At 43.3% G+C, this 20587-nt stretch overlaps 1 protein-coding gene across 7 annotated transcripts in view; it reads left to right on the top strand.

Moving 5' to 3' along the window:
• The window catches only part of LOC311134960 (liprin-beta-1-like), a 46275-nt gene that overhangs the window by 2917 nt on the left and 22771 nt on the right, over window positions 1-20587 (top strand). For all 7 annotated transcript variants that reach the window (XM_084168741.1, XM_084168740.1, XM_084168738.1 and 4 more), the window contains exons 2-3: window positions 18505-18589; window positions 19921-20132. In XM_084168741.1, coding sequence (XP_084024867.1) covers window positions 18526-18589; window positions 19921-20132 — 276 coding nt within the window. In that variant the 5' untranslated portion in view covers window positions 18505-18525. The remainder of the gene's footprint in view (window positions 1-18504; window positions 18590-19920; window positions 20133-20587) is intronic.

Raw genomic sequence — 20587 nt, 5'->3', positions numbered from 1 at the left:
TCGAAGGAATTGTCTGTAGAGCTCCAAGACAGGATCGTGTCTATTGGAGATTTTTAGTTAACTACTCTGTCTCACGCAAAGGTGGACAACATAACAAACCAATTATATGAATCATGCATGCTGTAGAATGAAACGCCTATACGTATATATATATTTTTAAAAAAATGTATATGGATTAAGAAGCATTAAAGGGTTTATATTTACTAAATAGGTTTGGTCACGCCACTATTGTTTCCAAAAACTAAGTAATAACAGGAGAAGAAGTCAGATTACGCCACCATTAAAAACAAACAAAGTGACTCGAGGAGGAGTCAAACAGAGATGTATTTATTTTTATTTTACCTTTATTTAACAAAGGCAAGTCAGTTAAGAACAAATTCTTATTTACAATGATGGCCTACACCGGCCAAACCCAGACGACACTGGGCCAATCGTGCGCCGCCCTATGGGACTCCCAATCACGGCCAGTTGTGAAACAGTCTGGAATCGAACCAGGGGGTCTGTAGTGACGCCTCAAGCACTGAGATGCAGTGCCTTAGACCGCTGCGCCACTCGGGGCGGTCAAAGTTGGGAAACAATGATGGAGTGAACTGACCAGGGAGGGATTAAGCTAGAAGCCGTGGATTATGAGTAAAAATTAAACTGTATAAAGGATGAGAACTGAGAGCTGGAAAGTAATTGCTCTGCAGACCAGCTCGGCTCTATTGCTTGTGTAATAAAGTCTATCTTGATTCTACAAAAATCTGAAAGTGCATTATTTTTAATGAGGATAAGGACGATTTTTCCACAACATGTCGAGGCACAGATCTGGGGAAGGGTACCAAAACATTTCTGCAGCATTGAACTACCCCAAGAACACAGTGGCCTCCATCAATCTTAAATGGAAGAAGTTTGGAACCACCAAGACTCTTCCTAGAGCTGGCCGCCCGGCCAAACTGAGCATTCGGGGGAGAGGTAAAAGGCACATGACATCCCGCTTGAAAAGGTAGAATTTACAGACCTAGACGCTTGGTCTTAACTCTAATCGTTTTCATGGTTTATTTTGATCCACACAGCAGTTGAGTCAACTGTATTGACTTACAAAATTAAATAATCTATTCTGTTCTTCTATTTCTCTAACACGGGGTTCTCCAACCCTGTTCCAGGAGCTCTACACTCCTGTAGGTTTTCGCTCCAACCCTAATCTAGCACACCTGATTCTAATAATTAGCTGGTTGATTATCTACAACTGTGGTTGGATTGAAAACCAACAGGACGGTAGCTCTCCAGGAACAGGGTTGGCGAGCCCTGCTCTAACATCTTCTGTTCGTTTATATTTCTGAAAAACAGAATGGAAAACGCTGCACACTGCTGCTCATGCTCCCAGGTGATATTTATTTCTAACAACGTTTCGACCCTTAGGTCTTCATCAGGCATCCATATCCCAGGTGGGGGTGGAAGGTCCTATATATAGGGGCAGTACTCAGTGACATCACTTCCTGAAACAGGAGGTAAAAAATGTATAACAGAGGTTCACAATATTAACATTCAATGTATCAAAATATATGATCATATACAAGGAATGCGATCAATATTTACAGTAATATTCATACAATGTTCAAATGTCTTTTAAACACACAATTTGGACTTTATGAAACTATAAAAACGGTTTCAAGTCAAACTCCTCATTAAGTCCAAGAGGAGACAGTGTGTTGAGCCTGTGGATCCAGAAATTCGCTTTGAAGAAGTTTCCTCTCAATGTCCCCTCCCCTGCGTGACATCTTGACAATTTCTATTTTAATGTATCTCAGAGAACTAATAGGATGTCCAGCTTGTACAAAATGAACAGCAACCAGATTTTTTTGTCTCACCTGTCCATATATTGCTGCGGTGCTCACAGATCCGTGTCTTAAGGCTTCTGCAGGTTTTCCCTATGTAAGACAGACCACAAGGACATTTAATCAGGCCTTTGATCTTAAATCTTTGTCCTGTGCGGGGGTGGGTAAATGAGTTGCGTTTGTACATGAAGCTGCATTGAGCACATTGACCACATTTGTAATTACCCTCCGGAACCTTGTCCAAGAAAGTTTCCCTTTTCTGCATTGGCTTTTCGAAGAGAGGCTACTGCAGCAAATAGCCAAATAGAGTTCAAGATGGCAACAATTATTATGTTGCCCCTTTTTCAGAGCACTGCTCTCCTCCTGTCTTTTCCACAGACGTTCTACCCTGTTTCAAATGTCAGGGAACCCCTTGAGCCCTTCTTGTCAGAGCTTGCTCTCCTCTCCACTGCACAATAGCAAATATATGCTAAGTGGGATCCTTGGGACGTCCCTAACCTAAACCCTAACTTTAATTCCTACCTTAACCGTTTTAAATGTCAACTTCAATGGGGTGACGTGAGAGTTGGACGTCCCAAGGATCCCACTTAGACTTTTCCAATAGCAAATATCTTTCAGTGAAATAGAAGTGAAAGGTAAAATCAATCAGTTTATTTTTGTTCAATGGAATCATTGGTATGTTAACTTATCAGGCATATGTTAATTGTCTTTTGTTGAATGGCATTAAATAGCAGGGCTCTAAATTAACATTTTGGGAGTGAGTCTGAACTGCTCTAGAGAGGGCCAAATTGGAATGGACATTTTTCTTCCTAGTTGTGCTGTTGGAATGTTTAAGCACCAAAGTTGAATAACTGCTTCTCTTATGTTCACTCAGGTGTGTAGTCTGAGTAATGTTAAAATGTGTCGTTTATGCTATCTAAAAGAATAGCAATAGCCTAAGTCTTCCAACCAACTGAACAAGGCATGTATGTGGTGAAACAGACGCTTAACAACTCCATTAAAAAATTTATTCAGATGCTTGTCATCACATTCAAACTCTTTATCTTAGCTCACAGCATCCTCTAATTGTCTTGGATACTTTATATTTTGTTTTTGTGGCTCCTGTCTTGTTGCCTGGCTACCCAGTCTCCTTGCTCCGGCCAAACGCTACACCACTGCCACTGACGTTAGTTTCTTCTCCGCAATGAGTCTGGATCTGATTATCTCCCTGTGGATTTCTAGAACGCAAACACATTCTAACTATTCTGATTGGTCCCAGAAACCGATGGGTTGAGCCAGAACACACATGGGTAAAGCTGTGTTTTGACAATTCGGCATTGGCTTTGATACTCTGATTAGAAATGATACAATCGCTGATGACTTTGTTTTGTACGTCACCACAAACGACTTCAACATTGGCAGTCTCAGACTGAAGTATGTAGCGAAAATAGAGCAGCAGAAGTATTCAGTTCAAGTCATAAGGCAACCTGTCTTGCACCATGTACATATGAAAATGCCATAGAGATTGAGTATTTTTACAGTTAACTAAGCTATATATAGACAGGGGATGGCCCCTTTAGCCATCTCCTTTTTCATATAGTTGTGTGGGGTATAAAATGTGTGATATATTTTTCCCTCTCACCCAGACCCAGGTTTGAAATAGCTTGGTGTTATTTCAGATCAGCCAGTGTCCCAGAGGCAGGCTGCCTGCCCTGGATGGCTCATTCATCTGCTGCCTGTGGAATAGCAATGCCATGATCATATGCAGGTGGGAATACCTCTGGACAGCTCTGAACTTGAGGACATCACAGGTGTAAATTAGGGATGGGCATTTGAAATGATTTCACTATTAGAATAATATCATTCATTTTTTTTCCTTTGGGATATCTGGATATTCAATGCATGTGTTTTTAAAGATGTATATATATTTTTCAACTTCAATGGGGACTTGCTCACGCGGTGCACTGTGCTTGTTTCAGCACAGACGGGTATGGAGGGTTGCGGAGGAGCAGGGTCTGGTGTGTCTGACACCTAGGGGGAGGGAGAAAGTAGCCAAACCGACTCGCGCAAGTTAGACAAAATAGGCTTAAAAATGTTTAAAATAAGAATTATCTCGCAAGTAATCTAATACTACTGTCTGTTCGGATATTAGAATAACTGTGCCCATCCCTAGTGTAAATAGCAACATGTTGGCTTACTGGCACTGTGTTGTTTGCACATACAATAGAGAACAATATAATAGTCATATAATAATAGATTTATTGGGGAACCAAACGTACAATAGAAAAACATCGCTTGACCGCAGCTAATACTGCTGTACAAGAAGGTGATGCATTCTGAATAGCAGGAGATATGGCATGAACTAAATAACTTTTCTGACTGTAAAGATCCAGGTAACCTCCAGTGCTCTGTCACGTAGCAATGTTATTACCTTCTGTATTTCATCCTCAGTACAGCAGTCTGTCGTTGCTATTTCCTGTTCTGGGGAGTGCATTTCGCCTTTGAGCTAAGAGGAGAAGATGATAGGGTAAGAAAGCAAGGCTCAGAATGGGCCAAACAGACTGCAGGGTGAAAAAGGGTTTAGTCAAAGGATATGAGTCGACTCGAGATCAAATCCTACGAGGAAAAGTGAAGCGAGTCTTTCTACAACTCTTTAAATGACCTTCGGTGGATCCAGCACTGGCTGAATCAGAGATTTGTATGATTATGAGTATCTTTAGATTTGCATTTATTTTATTGTCGACTGGATAACAGTACTGTCCCTGTCTGGTGGAAGACGGTGCTGCACATAGGAATTGGTGCCAACATCGTAAAATCCTCTCTCCCATGCAGAGCACTTTACTGCCAGAGAAACAATGCATCGCAACGCGTCTCAGCTCGATCTCTTGGGAGTCAGAGCCAGTTCCCAGAGTTGCATGGCTGCCATAAATGCTTATTTTCTTCCCAGATGAGTGGCCCTCAGGCCAGTGTTTTTCTGCAGCATGTGCCAGGAGAGGGTTTTCTCTCTGTTAGGCAGGCAGGCAGAGTTCAGCATAGGACAAGGTTTTGTATGTCAGGGTTGTGTTCATCAGGGCACGCAGCAGAAAACGTTTAAAAATGTTTCTCATCTGAAATGAAAATGAGCATTTCTTATTGGGCAAGTCCAAGTTGTCCCTCCCTGTTTCAGTCCATTTTCTTCCGTTTGGTGCCTGATAAATATGACCTGGGACTAGCTTAGTGCTCTGTGCTGTGCAGAGGATGGGTTGTGATGCTTTCTCAGCCTGAAGAGCCCAAAGCTGATGGATCTGAAAAGCCATTAGTCAGTCTCTCACCCTTCTCTCCCTTGAGCTCATTACTCTGCCCCAGTGGATTGCATGCCAGAAGTTTCCTCTTGAGGACAAAAGTGTTTGTGAGTGACTGTTGAACAATGTTTTTAGTCAGTAGAGGACTGTAGGTCTGAAAAGCATGTTCAGTTGACAACTGCCATTACTGTGCAGTGTGTTGTGGCTTGGTATTGTCATTGTGATTTCTTGCACACGTTCCTACAGTCTTTGTATACTTGTCAGTTCAAACCCCCTACAGCATCAACAATAGCTGATTGTGTCTTCTTGCACTTAGTAGAAGTGCCGCTTATGGAACACACGGAGACTTGATGTGCGTGGCAGGGTTTCATGCCAATAACTTCATTTTCAAACATTTGCCAAAATGAAATTCGCTGGAAAACACCATTCTAATCAGCGCACCTGGAAAACACCATTCTAATCAGCGCACCTGGAAAACAGCTGGGAGTGATCATTTTGACCCCACGGGGTGAGATCTTGCGTGGAGCCCCAGATCGAGGGAGATTATCAGTGGTCTTGTATGTCTTCCATTTCCTAATAATTCATCCCGCAGTTCATTTCTTCAAACCAAGCTGCTTACCTATTGCAGATTCAGTCTTCCCAGCCTGGTGCAGGTCTACAATTTTGTTTCTGGTGTCCTTTGACAGCTCTTTGGTCTTGGCCATAGTGGAGTTTGGAGTGTGACTGTTTGAGGTTGTGAACAGGTGTCTTTTATACTGATAACAAGTTCAAACAGGTGCCATCAATACAGGTAACGAGTGGAAGACAGAGGAGCCTCTTAAAGAAGAAGTTACAGGTCTGTGAGAGCCAGAAATCTTGCTTGTTTGTAGGTGACCAAATACTTATTTTCCACCATAATTTGCAAATAAATTCATTAAAAATCCTACAATGTGATTTTCTGGATTTTTTCCCCTCATTTTGTCTGTCATAGTTGACGTGTACCTATGATGAAAATTACAGGCCTCTCTCATCTTTTTAAGTGGGAGAACTTGCACAATTGGTGTCTGACTAAATACTTTTTTCCCCCACTGTAGCTGTCCTCCAGCTACACCATGGTGCTACACCAGAGAGTGCTGTTGAGGCTACTTTAGATCTTCATTGCAAAACTGTATGTTTTAATCAGCTATTTGGTGACGTGAATATATTTAGTGTAGTTTTATCTACAATGTAAAGAATTCTGAAATTCACTGAGTAGGATGGTCCTCCCCTTCCTCCTCTGAGGAGCCTCCACTGGAGCACGCATAGAAGTACCTGGCCTGCTGCGTGTAAATGGCTAAAATAGAGTTGTTGGGATTTTTTACATCAATTGCGAAAACTATAGTTCCTCACAGGGCGCTATTTGAAAAATTTCCAACAATCACCCCCTCGATAATCACCAATCCTCGGTGTAAAAGAGCAATGGATGTTATAGGCCTACTACTGCATTAGCCTATAGGCTGAGTTCCATTTTAGATTTTTATAATTTTAATTCAGATTTTTATGATTAACCATGCAACAATGATTTTGAGAAACGTAAACGTTATTATTGAAATGAAACTGTTTCACAAAAATATGCATATGAAAATCATAACTGGCACGCAGAACGGTAGAAATGGTAGGATAAATTGTATGCTTCCCCAGAATTGAAACTCACGCACTGCCTATAAAGTCTTTATAATATAATTGCCTCCACATTTCCATGGTGGGATTTTGCCTATAGGCTACTTTGAAGCAAGTTAAGACATGCCTCATAATATGAAATAAAACATTCAGGTTACAAACAATGAAATATGTTTTCAAAATGCATACTGCCTCCAACTCGCATTGTAAAGTGTTGGATGACGCACTGATAGCCTGTTGCCTGTCGTGGGTGAACAGGGAGTACAGGAGGGACTAAGCACCCCTGAGGGGCCAGCGTGGCGAATGTGTTGTTGCCTACCCTTACCACCTGGGTGCGGCCCGTCAGCAAGTCCAGGATCCAGTTGCAGAGGGTGGTGTTCAGTTGCAAGTCCTTAGCTTAGTGATGAGCTTGGGGGGCACTATAATGTTGAACACTGAGCTGTTGTCAATGAACAGCATTCTCACATAGGTGTTCCTTTTGTCCAGGTGGGAAAGGGCAGTGTGGAGTGCAATAGCGATTACGTCATCTGTGGATCTGTTGGTGTGGTATGCGAATTGGAGTGGGTCAAGGGTTTCTGGGATAAAGGTGTTGATGTGAGCCATCAACAGCCTTTCAAAGCATTTCAAGGCTATAGATGTGACTGCTACAGATGTGACTGCTACGGGGCAGTAGATGAAGGGGAGGAGACAGGTTAAAGAAGGACTTGTTAAGCCTTGAGACAATTAAGACATGGATTGTGCATGTGTGCCATTCAGAGGGTGGGCTAGACAAAATATTTAAGTGCCTTTGAACAGGGTATGGTAGTAGGTGCCAGGCGCTCTGGTTTGTGTCAAGGACTGCAACGCTGCTGGGTTTTTCACGCTCAACAGTTTCCCGTGTGTATGAAGAATGGTACACCACCCAAAGGACATCCAACCAACTTGACACAACTGTGGGAAGCATTGGCGTCAACATGGGCCAGCATCTATCCCTGTGGAGCACTTTCAACACCTTTTTATAGTCCATGCCCCGACGAATTGATGCTGTTCTGAGGGGAAAGGGGAGGGGGGGGGCCTCAATATTAGGAAGGATTTCTTCATGTTTTGTACACTCAGTGTATATATTTAAAAAATGTAAATAGCGCACCTTGTGTGCACATTCGGTAATACCGTATACCCCGGTATGGTACAGAAACGGTATGAAAATCTGGATATCGCCCAAGCCTACTTGTGATTATCCTTGTGAATCAACAGACGCTGTGAAACAATGTGATATCAGCAGACCTGGGTTCAAATACTATTTTACTTCTTTCAAATATGTCTAGTGTTTACTTTAGCCTGCCATAGAGTGCCAGATGGGCGGGGTTTGCATTTTTGTGACTTCCATTGGTTCCATTGTACCAGGCAAGCTCTATCCATCCCAGCTAAAGTTTTTGAAATGATTTCAAATACTATTTGAACCCAGATCTGGCTTTCACTGTCTTGTAACGGCTGGCTGCAAACAGTTGTTTATGAGCGATGAGTAGAATATAGCTGCAGAGTAAACACCCTACCACCATTCAAGGACAGCCATGCTCAGCTGGAGTACACTCTCTGTTTACACACGACTAGACAACGGAGGCATTCCAAGTCTCCAAGACCAGGGCTGAGTGCTGTGGTTGTCTAATTAAGCATGCTTTGTTAGTTGTCGAGCCGTTGCATATACAGCACTAACACGTTGAATACATGGAGGCCTTGAAGCATAATGCAATGTCCGGACAGCTCAGCAGAAAGTGTACAGACATGATTCCTAAACCTGTGAACTTACAGTGGATGAGAAGTGGGCAGCAAACTTCAGAGCAGTGAGCACATCTGTTGTTGAGATGCCTGTCTGTTTGAAGTGTGTTTGTTGAGGGACCAAGTGTTTGGCAGGTGTCATCCAGGCATGCCAATATTTGTCTTCAGAGATGTGCTGAATCTAGGGTTTTGGTGGTGGTGAGGGGGTTGTAGGGCTACATACTTGATTGAATAGCATGATAAGACACTGTAAACAATTTACTCCCACAGAAAGGATGCATGACGTAGTTGTGTAGTCTCAGTTGTGGATTGTTACGGTTGTTGTCTTTGTGATGTTGTGGCTTAGCCTTGCTGTAAATCGTCCTCGCTCTGTTCTTCCCATGGATTCTCCAGTGCAGTGTTGAGAACCCAGCTATCACTAAGGGTGTTTTCAAACTTGGTCCCTTTCAGCCAATGTTTGTGGTCTCAGTGCGGTTCGCTTAATTTTTTGTGCAGTGTGAACACTCCAAAGGAACTCAGACCCCTCAAAAAGAGGTGGTCTGAGTTTGGTTCGCTTGAATTCCGCGGTCCGGTTCCCTTTTTTAGGGCAATGTGAACACAAAGCTTCCCAGGTTCGCTTGTCATTATTCCTGCACCACACACTAGACTACTGCAACAGCGTTTCCCCTGCCATAACCCCTCACACTAGACTACTGCAACACTGTTTCCCCTGCCATAAATCCTCACATTGGTTCCACAAAAGAGAGAAGATGATGTGCAGGTACACGGGAAAACGTGTGCTGTTTTTAGATATTGATTTGCGATTGTCAAGGATGCACAAAAATTCCAAAATATGTGTGGAGTTTTTAGGTCAGATTATTTGTTTGCCAAATGTAATCCATAGGCTAAGAGAGCTTCATAAACTGTTAATTCGATTGTGGAGTTTGAATAGTGTGAGAAGGCAACATATTTGGTGAGAATCACAGCAGGGTACAAAATAAATTCTAGCTCTTAAAGGAGCAGTAGCCTACATTTGGTGTACAATTTTCAATTACAACATAATTTAATCTGCAGTTATTCTTCTGCTATTTATTTTGCTACCAATAATATTTACATGTTAATAGTGTCTTCTGATTACAATTATTATGTCTCATCTTTTAACTAAATGCAATCTATTCGCTTCCAAATTGTAAGTAGGTATGTCTAGCTGTCCGATAACACATTCTGATGGAATGGCTTGTCCTGCACTTTGTAGAAACCCTGAATACATTGAGTAAATTTTGAAAAAATATCTTGGTCCCTTTCTAAACATAGCGATGTGAATGCAGAGGTCTCGGACCACAAAATAGGTGAAGTGAACTGGCAAAAGAGTCCTCATTCAAAGGCAATGGCAGTTTGAATACAAAGAGAGAACTGAGTTATTTTGCTTTATTTTACCCCAGAGTTCACTTTTAAAGAGGACTGAGATCGGTCCTTTTGAAGGTGACTATATGTGAAAACGCCCTAAGAGCCTCTTTACACTTTCTGTAAAAGTACCGTCGGCTACTTGCTACGTCTTGACTGCTCCAGAGGTAGCACAAGACACTCACCTGACAGTTGCTCTCCTTCAACCAGGGCAGTGTAAACAGAATTGTCTAGTTGAGCGGATTGTTTTCCTGGGGCCCAGAGTTTTTTCCTGATCTGGCAGTAGGCTAACCTAACCAACTCCGGACCCTAGTTGTAGCGTATGACATAGTAATAAATCAGCTTTAAAAATCGGTTTTATATGGGTTATGATGGGACCAGATAATTTTTCTAATCAGGTCATATGGTTTAAAAAAATTACTCCTGGAAAAAAAAACAGAGGAGACAACTGCGTTTGGACAATAAAACGTAACAGGGCTGAGCTCGCTGTATGCAGGGTTGCATGGTGTAGGCCTTTGCATCTGTAATTTAAAATATACTCATACAGTATGTCATCACTCTTGTGTTGATTGGTTAATTCCAGTCAATTTTTGATTAAAAAGGCCTACGTAGCCTAGCCACATGAAGTTTGAATAAAAACAAAATTTGATCACATTCACATTTTCTCAGAACACAAATAAATGGGCCTATTTTAGGCTATAAATACATAGCTTAGGCTATAAAAACATGACATTACGTTTCCCCTGGCCAGGCCAAGATAGGATCAGAGTGAATAGGCTTCTCTAGCCTACTTGCAGCTGTGGTTGTTATCAGTAGGCTACAGTTGATCAAACTGAAGTAAAGACTAATTGTGCACATTGACAAATCATGAGGCGTTTTATTAGATTTTATGGGTGGCGGGTATGGGCTTCCATATAAAACAACTTGTTGCAGTGAATTCACTTATACCCACATTTTCAGTTGCAATTTGCTTTTACCACATGTAATGATTTGCATTATATTGATAAAAATGAAGCCTGGTTTGATGTACGGTAGGCCTACTGTACTTTTATTTTCGTATGAGAGGGTTAATCGTTCATTTTTGGTAGGCTAACGTTACTTGATGAAGACATGCTCTTTGCAACTCTGTGCTTTTGTCTTGAAGCTAAAATGTAATGTGTAGCCAACAGATGAGAAAATAAACATTTTAATTGTCTGCACATCATGCATTATTCAAGAGTGTAATATGGTTTGGTTCCATTATTCAGTATTATAAACTGGGTGGTTCGAGCTCTGAATGCTGATTTGGCTGAAAGCCCTAGGTATATCAGACCGTATACCATGGGTATTGGGTATGACAAAACATTTATTTTTACTTTTCTAATTACGTTGGCAATAAGGCACCTCGGGGGTTTCTGGTACTGTATATGGCCTATATACCACGGCTAAGGGATGTATCCAGGCACTCCGCATTGCGTCGTGCTTAAGAACCGCCCTTAGCTGTGCCTTATTGCTTATGTGTAATATGTTTTAGAAGAAAAGTTTGTCTTTGTTGAATAGTTTGTGCTTACTGGCTAGTGATTACTTTGATATTTACAGTCAATTTGAGCTGCGGACCAAGAATGTCACGTTGCCAGCCACAACCAAAGGTAAGGTAAGGATGTCATGTGAATTGAAAAGTAGAAATCTCTTTCGCCACTCCGCTCCTCACTCTCCTTCATATCACGTAGTGGGAATGGGGCCTAACAGCATATTTCCCTTGACCTTGAAGATTTCATGGTCTTTTTGGATTGTGCTGAGTCGAGTGCAGTCTACTGTGGCTGTCTGAGGAGTGATAAGACAAAATAAAAGCAGACTTTTTTTGGCTGGTTTCTACCGTGAGACAAGTCTGTTTCAATCTCCAATCTCTCTCTGATCTCTGAAGCTTTGAACATTTTGCAGCTTACATTAGTGAAGACACAACTTTTTAGAAAGAAAAGCGACTGACTTTTGTTGTGCTTTATTGACAGTTTTGTGTCACTGATGTTCATTGTCTTGGTGACATGATTAGGCTAGTTCTATTTTTGGTCACATGAGTTTTGGAATATTTTTACCTTTGAAATTACTTCAACCATGGGCCTGATACAAATCCAAACTATTTAGAAAAACAACTGCTTCTGAAAGTTACTAAATAAAAAATTACCAGGAACTCTGGAATTACATTTCTGGTAGAGTGAAGAGATGTAAAAAGGTTTTAGAACGGCAACTCTTGAAAGTGTTTGAAGTCATTCAAAGGATTTCTGTCAAACTGGCTGATTAGCCCCAAATTATGTATGGAGACCTGAAAATGGCAGCTAAATACTAATTTACTTAACACAGCTCTTTAAGTTAGTGTGAAGTTAATTTCAGGCCTTCTCAAAAACCTAGGCAGAGGTTTTTGGTTGTTAGCTACTGTAGCCTAAATCATCTCAACTAAATCTCCAACTTACATACCACTATTTGCTGAAGATGTGAATGAGTCATCAGATCATTTCTAACGATAATACAACATTGAATGATGTAGGAGTTTTCAACAGCATTTTCAACATTGTAAGCAGGGAAAATCCTGATGCTTTCATTGCGTGTATTTTCCATAAGGAATATGTTGACCACAGGAATGCTAAAATGACACAGTGGTAGGTGGCTGGGTGGTTTCCATAAAAAGTAGAGCAGTGTTACGCCCTAACACATTGGGGTCCTCCTCCCAGGAAGTGAGTCAGCAGCCGGTGAAGGAAAGGTCTCAGGAGTGTGTGACTCAGGAGTGGAGTTTACCTTGGCCCGTGCCATCTCAGGAGTGTGTGACTCAGGAGTGGAGTTTACCTTGGCCCGTGCCATGGAGAACACTGCACTGTGTCAGTGGGACAGGGAAAGGGGGATACCTAGTCAGTTGTACAAATCAAATTTATTTGCCACATGCGCCGCATATACAACAGGTGTAGACATTACCGTGAAATGCTTACTTACAGCCTTTAACCACAATGCATTTATTTCTTAATAAAAAAGTAAAATAAAACAACAACAACAAAAAAGTGTTGAGAAAAAAAGAGCAGAAGTAAAATAAAATAACAGTAGGGAGGCTATATACAGGGGGGTACCGGTGCAGAGTCAATGTGTGGGGGCACCGGCTAGTTGAGGTAGTTGAGGTAATATGTACATGTGGGTAGAGTTAAAGTGACTATGCATAAATAATGAACAGAGTAGCAGCAGCGTAAAAAGATGGGGTGGGGGTGCAAGTAGTCCGGGTAACCATGATTAGCTGTTCAGGAGTCTTATGGCTTGGGGGTAGAAGCTGTTGAAGCCTTTTGGACCTAGACTTGGCGCTCTGGTAACGCTTGCCGTGCGGTAGCAGAGAGAACAGTCTATGTCTAGGGTGGCTGGAGTCTTTGACAATTTTGAGGTCCTTCCTCTGACACCGCCTGGTATAGAGGTCCTGGATGGCAGGAAGCTTGGCCCCAGTGATGTACTGGGCCGTACGCACTACCCTCTGTAGTGCCTTGCGGTCGGAGGCCGAGCAGTTGCCATACCAGGCGGTGATGCAACCAGTCAGGATGCTCTCGATGGTGCAGCTGTAGAATTTTTTGAGGATCTGAGGACCCATGCCAAATCTTTGCAGTCTCCTGAGGTGGAATAGGCTTTGTCGTGTTCTCTTCACGACTGTCTTGGTGTGTTTGGACCATGATAGTTCGTTGGTGATGTGGACACCAAGGAACTTGAAGCGCTCAACCTGTTCCACTACAGCCCCGTCGATGAGAATCGGGGCGTGCTCAGTCCTCTTTTTTTTCCTGTAGTCCACAATCATCTCCTTTTGTCTTGGTCGCGTTGAGGGAGAGGTTGTTATCCTGGCACCACACGGCCAGGTCTCTGACGTCCTCCCTATAGGCTGTCTCATCGTTGTCGGTGATCAGGCCTACCACTGTTGTGTCGTCGGCAAACTTAATGATGGTGTTGGAGTCGTGCCTGGCCGTGCAGTCATGGGTGAACAGGGAGTACAGGAGGGGACTGAGCACGCACCCCTGAGGGGCCCCCGTGTTGAGGATCAGCGTGGCAGATGTGTTGTTACCTACCCTTACCACCTGGGGGCGGCCCGTCAGGAAGTCCAGGATCCCGTTGCAGAGGGAGGTGTTTAGTCCCAGGATCCTTAGCTTAGCGATGAGCTTTGAGGGCGCTATGGTGTTGAACTCTGAGCTGTAGTCAATGAATAGCATTCTCACGTAGGTGTTCCTCTTGTCCAGGTGGGAAAGGGCAGTGTGGAGTGCAATAGAGATTGCGTCATCTGTGGATCTGTTGGGGCGGTATGCAAATTGGAGTGGGTCTTGGGGTTCTGGGATAATGGTGTTGATGTGAGCCATGACCAGCCTTTCAAAGCACTTAATGGGTACAGACGTCAGTGCTACGGGTCGGTAGTCATTTAGGCAGGTTATCTTAGAGTCCTTGGGCACGGGGACTATGGTGGTTTGCTTGAAACATGTTGGTATTACAGACTCAGACAGGGACATGTTGAAAATGTCGATGAAAACACTTGCCAGTTGGTCAGCACATGCTCGGAGTACATGTCCTGGTAATCCATCTGGCCCTGCGGCCTTGTGAATGTTGACCTGCTTAAAAGTCTTACTCACAATGCATTCAACTGAAATGTGTCTTCCGCATTTAACCCAACACCTCTGAATCAGAGCGGTGCGGGGGGCTGCCTTAATCGACATGGATGATTGTCTAAGAAGCGGGCAGAACCTTATGGACTCAAATTGTAAAAGCAGTTTCGTACAGTTGTAGCTCAAAACATCAATTCTCTGAGAATGTCGTTTTGGCATAGAAAAGGCCTGTATTGTTACAGTGATGAAGAGTCTCTGTGTGTGTGTGTGCAGCCTTTTGATCAGGAAGCTAGACTGAGAGAATGGCCCTGCTGTGCTTTTTGGGCCTTTGTCCAAACTAGGGTCCAGAAGATGTTTCCTCGCTGGTCTCCAAAACAAAGTGTCCCGTGTCCATAGCGGTGTCTCACTCACTGTGCCAATAACTGGGGTAAATGGCTTAGTTATTATTCTAAATGTGTGTCCAATGACCCACGCCTGACAGGGTAACCTAGGGAACACAGGAAGGGCTGAACATTGGCCAACATTTCACCTCACACACAAGAAGGAGATCATATACACTGCTCAAAAAATAAAGGGAACACTAAAATAACACATCCTAGATCTGAATGAATGAAATAATCTTATTAAATACTTTTTTCTTTACATAGTTGAATGTGCTGACAACAAAATCACACAAAAATTATTAATAGAAATCAAATTTATCAACCCATGGAGGTCTGGATTTGGAGTCACCCTCAAAATTAAAGTGGAAAACCACACTACAGGCTGATCCAACTTTGATGTAATGTCCTTAAAACAAGTCAAAATGAGGCTCACTAGTGTGTGTGGCCTCCACGTGCCTGTATGACCTCCCTACAACGCCTGGGCATGCTCCTGATGAGGTGGCGCATGGTCTCCTGAGGGATCTCCTCCCAGACCTGGACTAAAGCATCCGCCAACTCCTGGACAGTCTGTGGTGCAACGTGGTGTTGGTGGATGGAGCGAGACATGATGTCCCAGATGTGCTCAATTGGATTCAGGTCTGGGGAACGGGCGGGCCAGTCCATAGCATCAACACCATCCTCTTGCAGGAACTGCTGACACACTCCAGCCACATGAGATCTAGCATTGTCTTGCATTAGGAACCCAGGGCCAACCGCACCAGCATATGGTCTCACAAGGGGTCTGAGGATCTCATCTCGGTACCTAATGGCAGTCAGGCTACCTCTGGCGAGCACATGGAGGGCTGTGCGGCCCCCCAAAGAAATGCCACCCCACACCATGACTGACCCACCGCCAAACCGGTCATGCTGGAGGATGTTGCAGGCAGCAGAACGTTCTCCACGGCATCTCCAGACTCTGTCACGTCTGTCACATGTGCTCAGTGTGAACCTGCTTTCATCTGTGAAGAGCACAGGGCGCCAGTGGCGAATTTGCCAATCTTGGTGTTCTCTGGCAAATGCCAAACGTCCTGCACGGTGTTGGGCTGTAAGCACAACCCCCACCTGTGGACGTCGGGCCCTCATACCACCCTCATGGAGTCTGTTTCTGACCGTTTGAGCAGACACATGCACATTTGTGGCCTGCTGGAGGTCATTTTGCAGGGCTCTGGCAGTGCTCCTCCTGCTCCTCCTTGCACAACGGCGGAGGTAGCAGATCTGCTGCTGGGATGTTGACCTCCTACGGCCTCCTCCACGTCTCCTGATGTACTGGCCTGTCTCCTGGTAGCGCCTCCATGCTCTGGACACTACGCTGACAGACACAGCAAACCTTCTTGCCACAGCTCGCATTGATGTGCCATCCTGGATGAGCTGCACTACCTGAGCCACTTGTGTGGGTTGTAGACTCCGTCTCATGCTACCACTAGAGTGAAAGCACCGCCAGCATTCAAAAGTGACCAAAACATCAGCCAGGAAGCATAGGAACTGAGAAGTGGTATGTGGTCACCACCTGCAAAACCAGTCCTTTATTGGGGGTGTCTTGCTAATTGCCTATAATTTCCACCTGTTGTCTATTCCATTTGCACAACAGCATGTGAAATGTATTGTCAATCAGTGTTGCTTCCTAAGTGGACAGTTTGATTTCACAGAAGTGTGATTGACTTGGAGTTACATTGTGTTGTTTAAGTGTTCCCTTTATTTTTTTGAGCAGTGTATCTCGTTTGGATGTGAATTTGAACCCCACAGGCTGCCATGTATTAAAAACAGGTTCAGGTTCAAATGTATGCATGTTTAAAAAGACAGTGCCAGAGTAGGGGGAAAAGAAAAGTGGTACTTTTGATGTTGCCTCACGACACTTTCATGTTTTTCTAAATCCTCCTTATCTTAGGGTCTTTTATGGCTCCAGCCAACACTGTGTACACGTTTTGTTTCTTCTCCTTACGCACCCGTAGAAAATACTCTAGTACTGATGGTTATTATGTGCAGTCTAATTCAACCTGGAGTACTTCTCACAACACTACACTTCTTTTTCTGGCCAAACTGATTAACAGCCAAATGTAATTATAATATAATAGGACTAAAACGTGTTATTTGAGAGGCTATTTTCTCATTTCATGCACCGAAGGGCTTCCATTCCCATTGCCTCTGAGCAGGCTGGGCCTAATTCCTGGGTGGATAGCTTATGAAATGACATGCTCCTCAACACAGCTCTTTATTGATGTGTACAGTCGGGAGCAGCTCTGTGGCTTTGTTTTAAGACTGCTCTGGATTTGTTACATGGCTTCTCAAAAGTTGTTCAAATGTTTGATACTACTGAATCCAAAGATGTCTGGCTATTTAAATTTTCCAAAAGAGAGACATTACCTATGCACAACATCAATATTATTTTTACAACATGATTCTGGTCCAGTATGACCTACACTTATATTATGTGTATACTTATAGGCATGTCAGGAATGCACCACAATCATGAATGGACTTAATTGTAATTTCTTTATTCTGTATTATCATTTACATGTCCTTGTTTTGCTGCCCTTGTATAGACACAGAGCCGCTGTAGTACTGTAGCTTATTTATGATGACTGACATTTACAGTGTGAAATACAGACTAGCTATGAATGACATTTCTCTAAGATGATGATGATGCTCCATTTGTCACGTCTCCGCCATGATATGACATTATGAACTGCAAGTCTGCACTCACATATTTCTGCCTCCTCAACAGTTATTGTCTACTTAGTGTAAACTATTCTTCCCAACCATGTGTTTTCATGACAGGCTATGTTGTCAGCAGCCATGTATGACTAAGAGGAATCCTTTATGTTCTTATAGTATTCTTCTTAGTCATAGATGGCTCTGTTTTGTCCTTGTCCTTGCGCATTCTGGCTCTTAGCGATCTCTGAGAATGGCTTTTGTGTCAGCAAGCCAGTAATGATATTTTCCTGTGAAACACTGAGCAGACTGACGATAAGAAAGAGTTGCATATTTCTTAGCAGGGATTTCCTCTCCTCACTTCCTATGTTTTAAGACTCCACAGAGTTAGTTTCCATTTCATTACATTTTTATTTATTTTTTGCTTTAAAATACTTCACATTTCTTAAAAGCTCTTGCTCTAGTGATGTGGAGATTTCATTTTTAAAGTAATAAGCTGTAAGTAGGCCTACAAGCCTATACCTATGGCCAGCAGTTTTTCCAGACCATGGCTCAGTTGGTAAGAGCATAGCACTAGCAATGCCAGGGTCATGGGTTCCATTCCCACAGGGATCACATACAAAAAATGTATGCACTCACTGCAAAGTAAGTCAGTCAGTGGAGGCTGCTGAGGGGAGAACGGCTCATAAAAATGGCCGGAATGGCGCAAATGAAATGGCATAAAACACATGGAAACCATGTGTTTGATGTATTTGATACCATTCCACTGATTCCGCTCCAGTCATTACCACGAGCCCATTCTCCCCAATTAAGGTGCCACCAACCTCCTGTGAAGTCTATAATAAGTGGCATGTATTGCCTAACCCTAGTGGGTCAGGGGAAAACTAAGTCGCTCTGGTTAAGAGCGTCTGCTAAATGACTAAAATGTAAATGTAAATACTAGCCCTTAATTACATATAGCCTAATGGTTCATTGTCCCTTTTCTTTCTCCCAGGGTGCCCACTGAGTGTTGAAGATGATGTCTGATGCCAGTGACATGTTGGCAGCAGCCTTGGAACAGATGGATGGGATAATAGCAGGTAAGAATATCTGTCTCTGTCACTGCTGCGTTTGCATGCTGAAGAACAAGGACTGATCTCTCAGCATCACATTCACTGGCTCAACACTATTAGAGTTGGATAGTAAGATCTGGGACTGTGTTAACAAAGGGTCTCCGAGTAGGAGTGCTGATTCGGGATCAGTTTTGCCTTTTGGATCATAATAATAAGATTATATGGACAGGGAGCGGAGAGCTGATCCTAGATCAGCACTCCTCCGCTGAGACACAAGTTACAGTACAATATGCCTATCTCAATGCTCACTGAAGGATTATTGGTCATACCTGGCCAAACCAGTGTAGCTCCGCAACACATACTTCAAGATGCGGAATACATTTTTTAGACTGACTGCGAATAACAGATCAATATGATGATCACACTCTCGGGCTAGTTTGAGCAAGTACTATCCCCTCATGTCTCTATCCCTAATGTTAACTGTTTTTGATGGTCATGTTTTCAGGCAAGAACTGTTATGGCAGGCCATTCCCTAAAGGTTTTTCTTCAGGAAGTGGACATTTCCCATTGTGGTTTGATAGAGGAATTCAGCATGTGGCAGTTAAATTTAGGACTGTAGCTGATGGGGATAAATGTGAAGCCCATCTCAGTACTTCAGTATGGCTGTATTACAGTAATGTTAATGCACAGATTCAGCATGGACAGGCTTTAAGGCTAATCCTATTTTATGCATTGGGTTAATTATAGGCCTGATCTTTCAGTTTAACTGTCCGATCACATAATGTCTGCAGGTCCACGTTTCCCAAGTAATTCTAGCCTTTCTTCTGTCCTCATTCAAGCTCTCTCTTTCTTCTCTTTTTCTCTCTCTCTCTCTCTCTCTCTCTCTCTCTCTCTCTCTCTCTCTCTTCTCTCTCCTTTCTTTCTCTCTCTCTTTCTCCTCTCTCTCTCTCCTTTCTCTCTCTCTCTCTGTGTCTCTCTCTCTCTCTTTCTCTATGTCTCTCTCCCTCTTCCACTCTTTCTCTGGCCTGTAGCTGTGTTTCCCTGTAGAGTCTCGTGTGTAAAGCATTTTGGCTTTGTTAAGTAGCTAGATTTCTTCACTTGTCGTGTCGGCTAATTCCTGTAATGAGGAGCAATGACGTAATGGTATAACCCAGAGATACTTTCACTCTACTCTAGAAATGCAGGGCTGGTGTGAACCTGTTATACATTGCACAGAATGTCCTCTTTCTTGGGCTAAAATATAACATAGTCATTTGATTAAGTTATACCATTTAATAGACCTTATAAATGACTGAACTTCTTTTAGGGTTTAAACTATAGAAACTGTATAATTGAGTGTTTCTCCCCCCCCCCCTCAGGCTCCAAGACTATGGACTACTCTAATGGGCTGTTTGACTGCCAGTCGCCCACCTCTCCCTTCATGGGCAGCCTGCGGGCGCTGAACCTGCTGGAGGACCTCCGGGGCATGCTGGAGCTGATGGACACGGAGGAGAGGGAGGGCCTGCGCTGCCAGATCCCCGACGCCACCGCAGACAGCCTGGTGGACTGGCTGCAGCAGGGACACCTGATGGTGAGACCAGTCAAAAGTAGTGCAGTATATAGGGAATAGGGTGCCGTTTCGGATGCGTCTACCCATGATGATAATGATGGAAATCTCAATGGTTGAATGTACTGTATCACAGTGTGGGGACTGCAGTGTCTTCCTGGTTTAGCTAGTGATAACATTGACTTTATCTAGCACCTTCTCAAAGCCATGTGTATTAAATCCTTTGTCACCTCTAGTGAGACACACACACACACACATCTGTGACGAGATTTTAAAAAAGAGAGGACTAAGAGAATGTCAGACGTACTGTAAACCGACATGGGAGACGAATGTTGCGTTCAGTTGAAGTTCATGTTCAGCTCCGATGACATCCCTCATCACGTTAGTCTCCACAGCGGTGTCGTGTTATGGCTGGTGTTTGTCCAGACATGTCATGGCATGTGTAAATATAGGCCTGCTGTTGCTGTGTGATGATTTAG

The sequence above is a fragment of the Coregonus lavaretus genome (assembly GCF_964263955.1).
Source record: "Coregonus lavaretus genome assembly, chromosome: 9".
NCBI classification, from domain to species: Eukaryota; Metazoa; Chordata; class Actinopteri; order Salmoniformes; family Salmonidae; genus Coregonus; species Coregonus lavaretus.
Note: the sequence above shows the minus strand (reverse complement) of the source record. Positions and strands in the feature narration are given on the sequence as shown.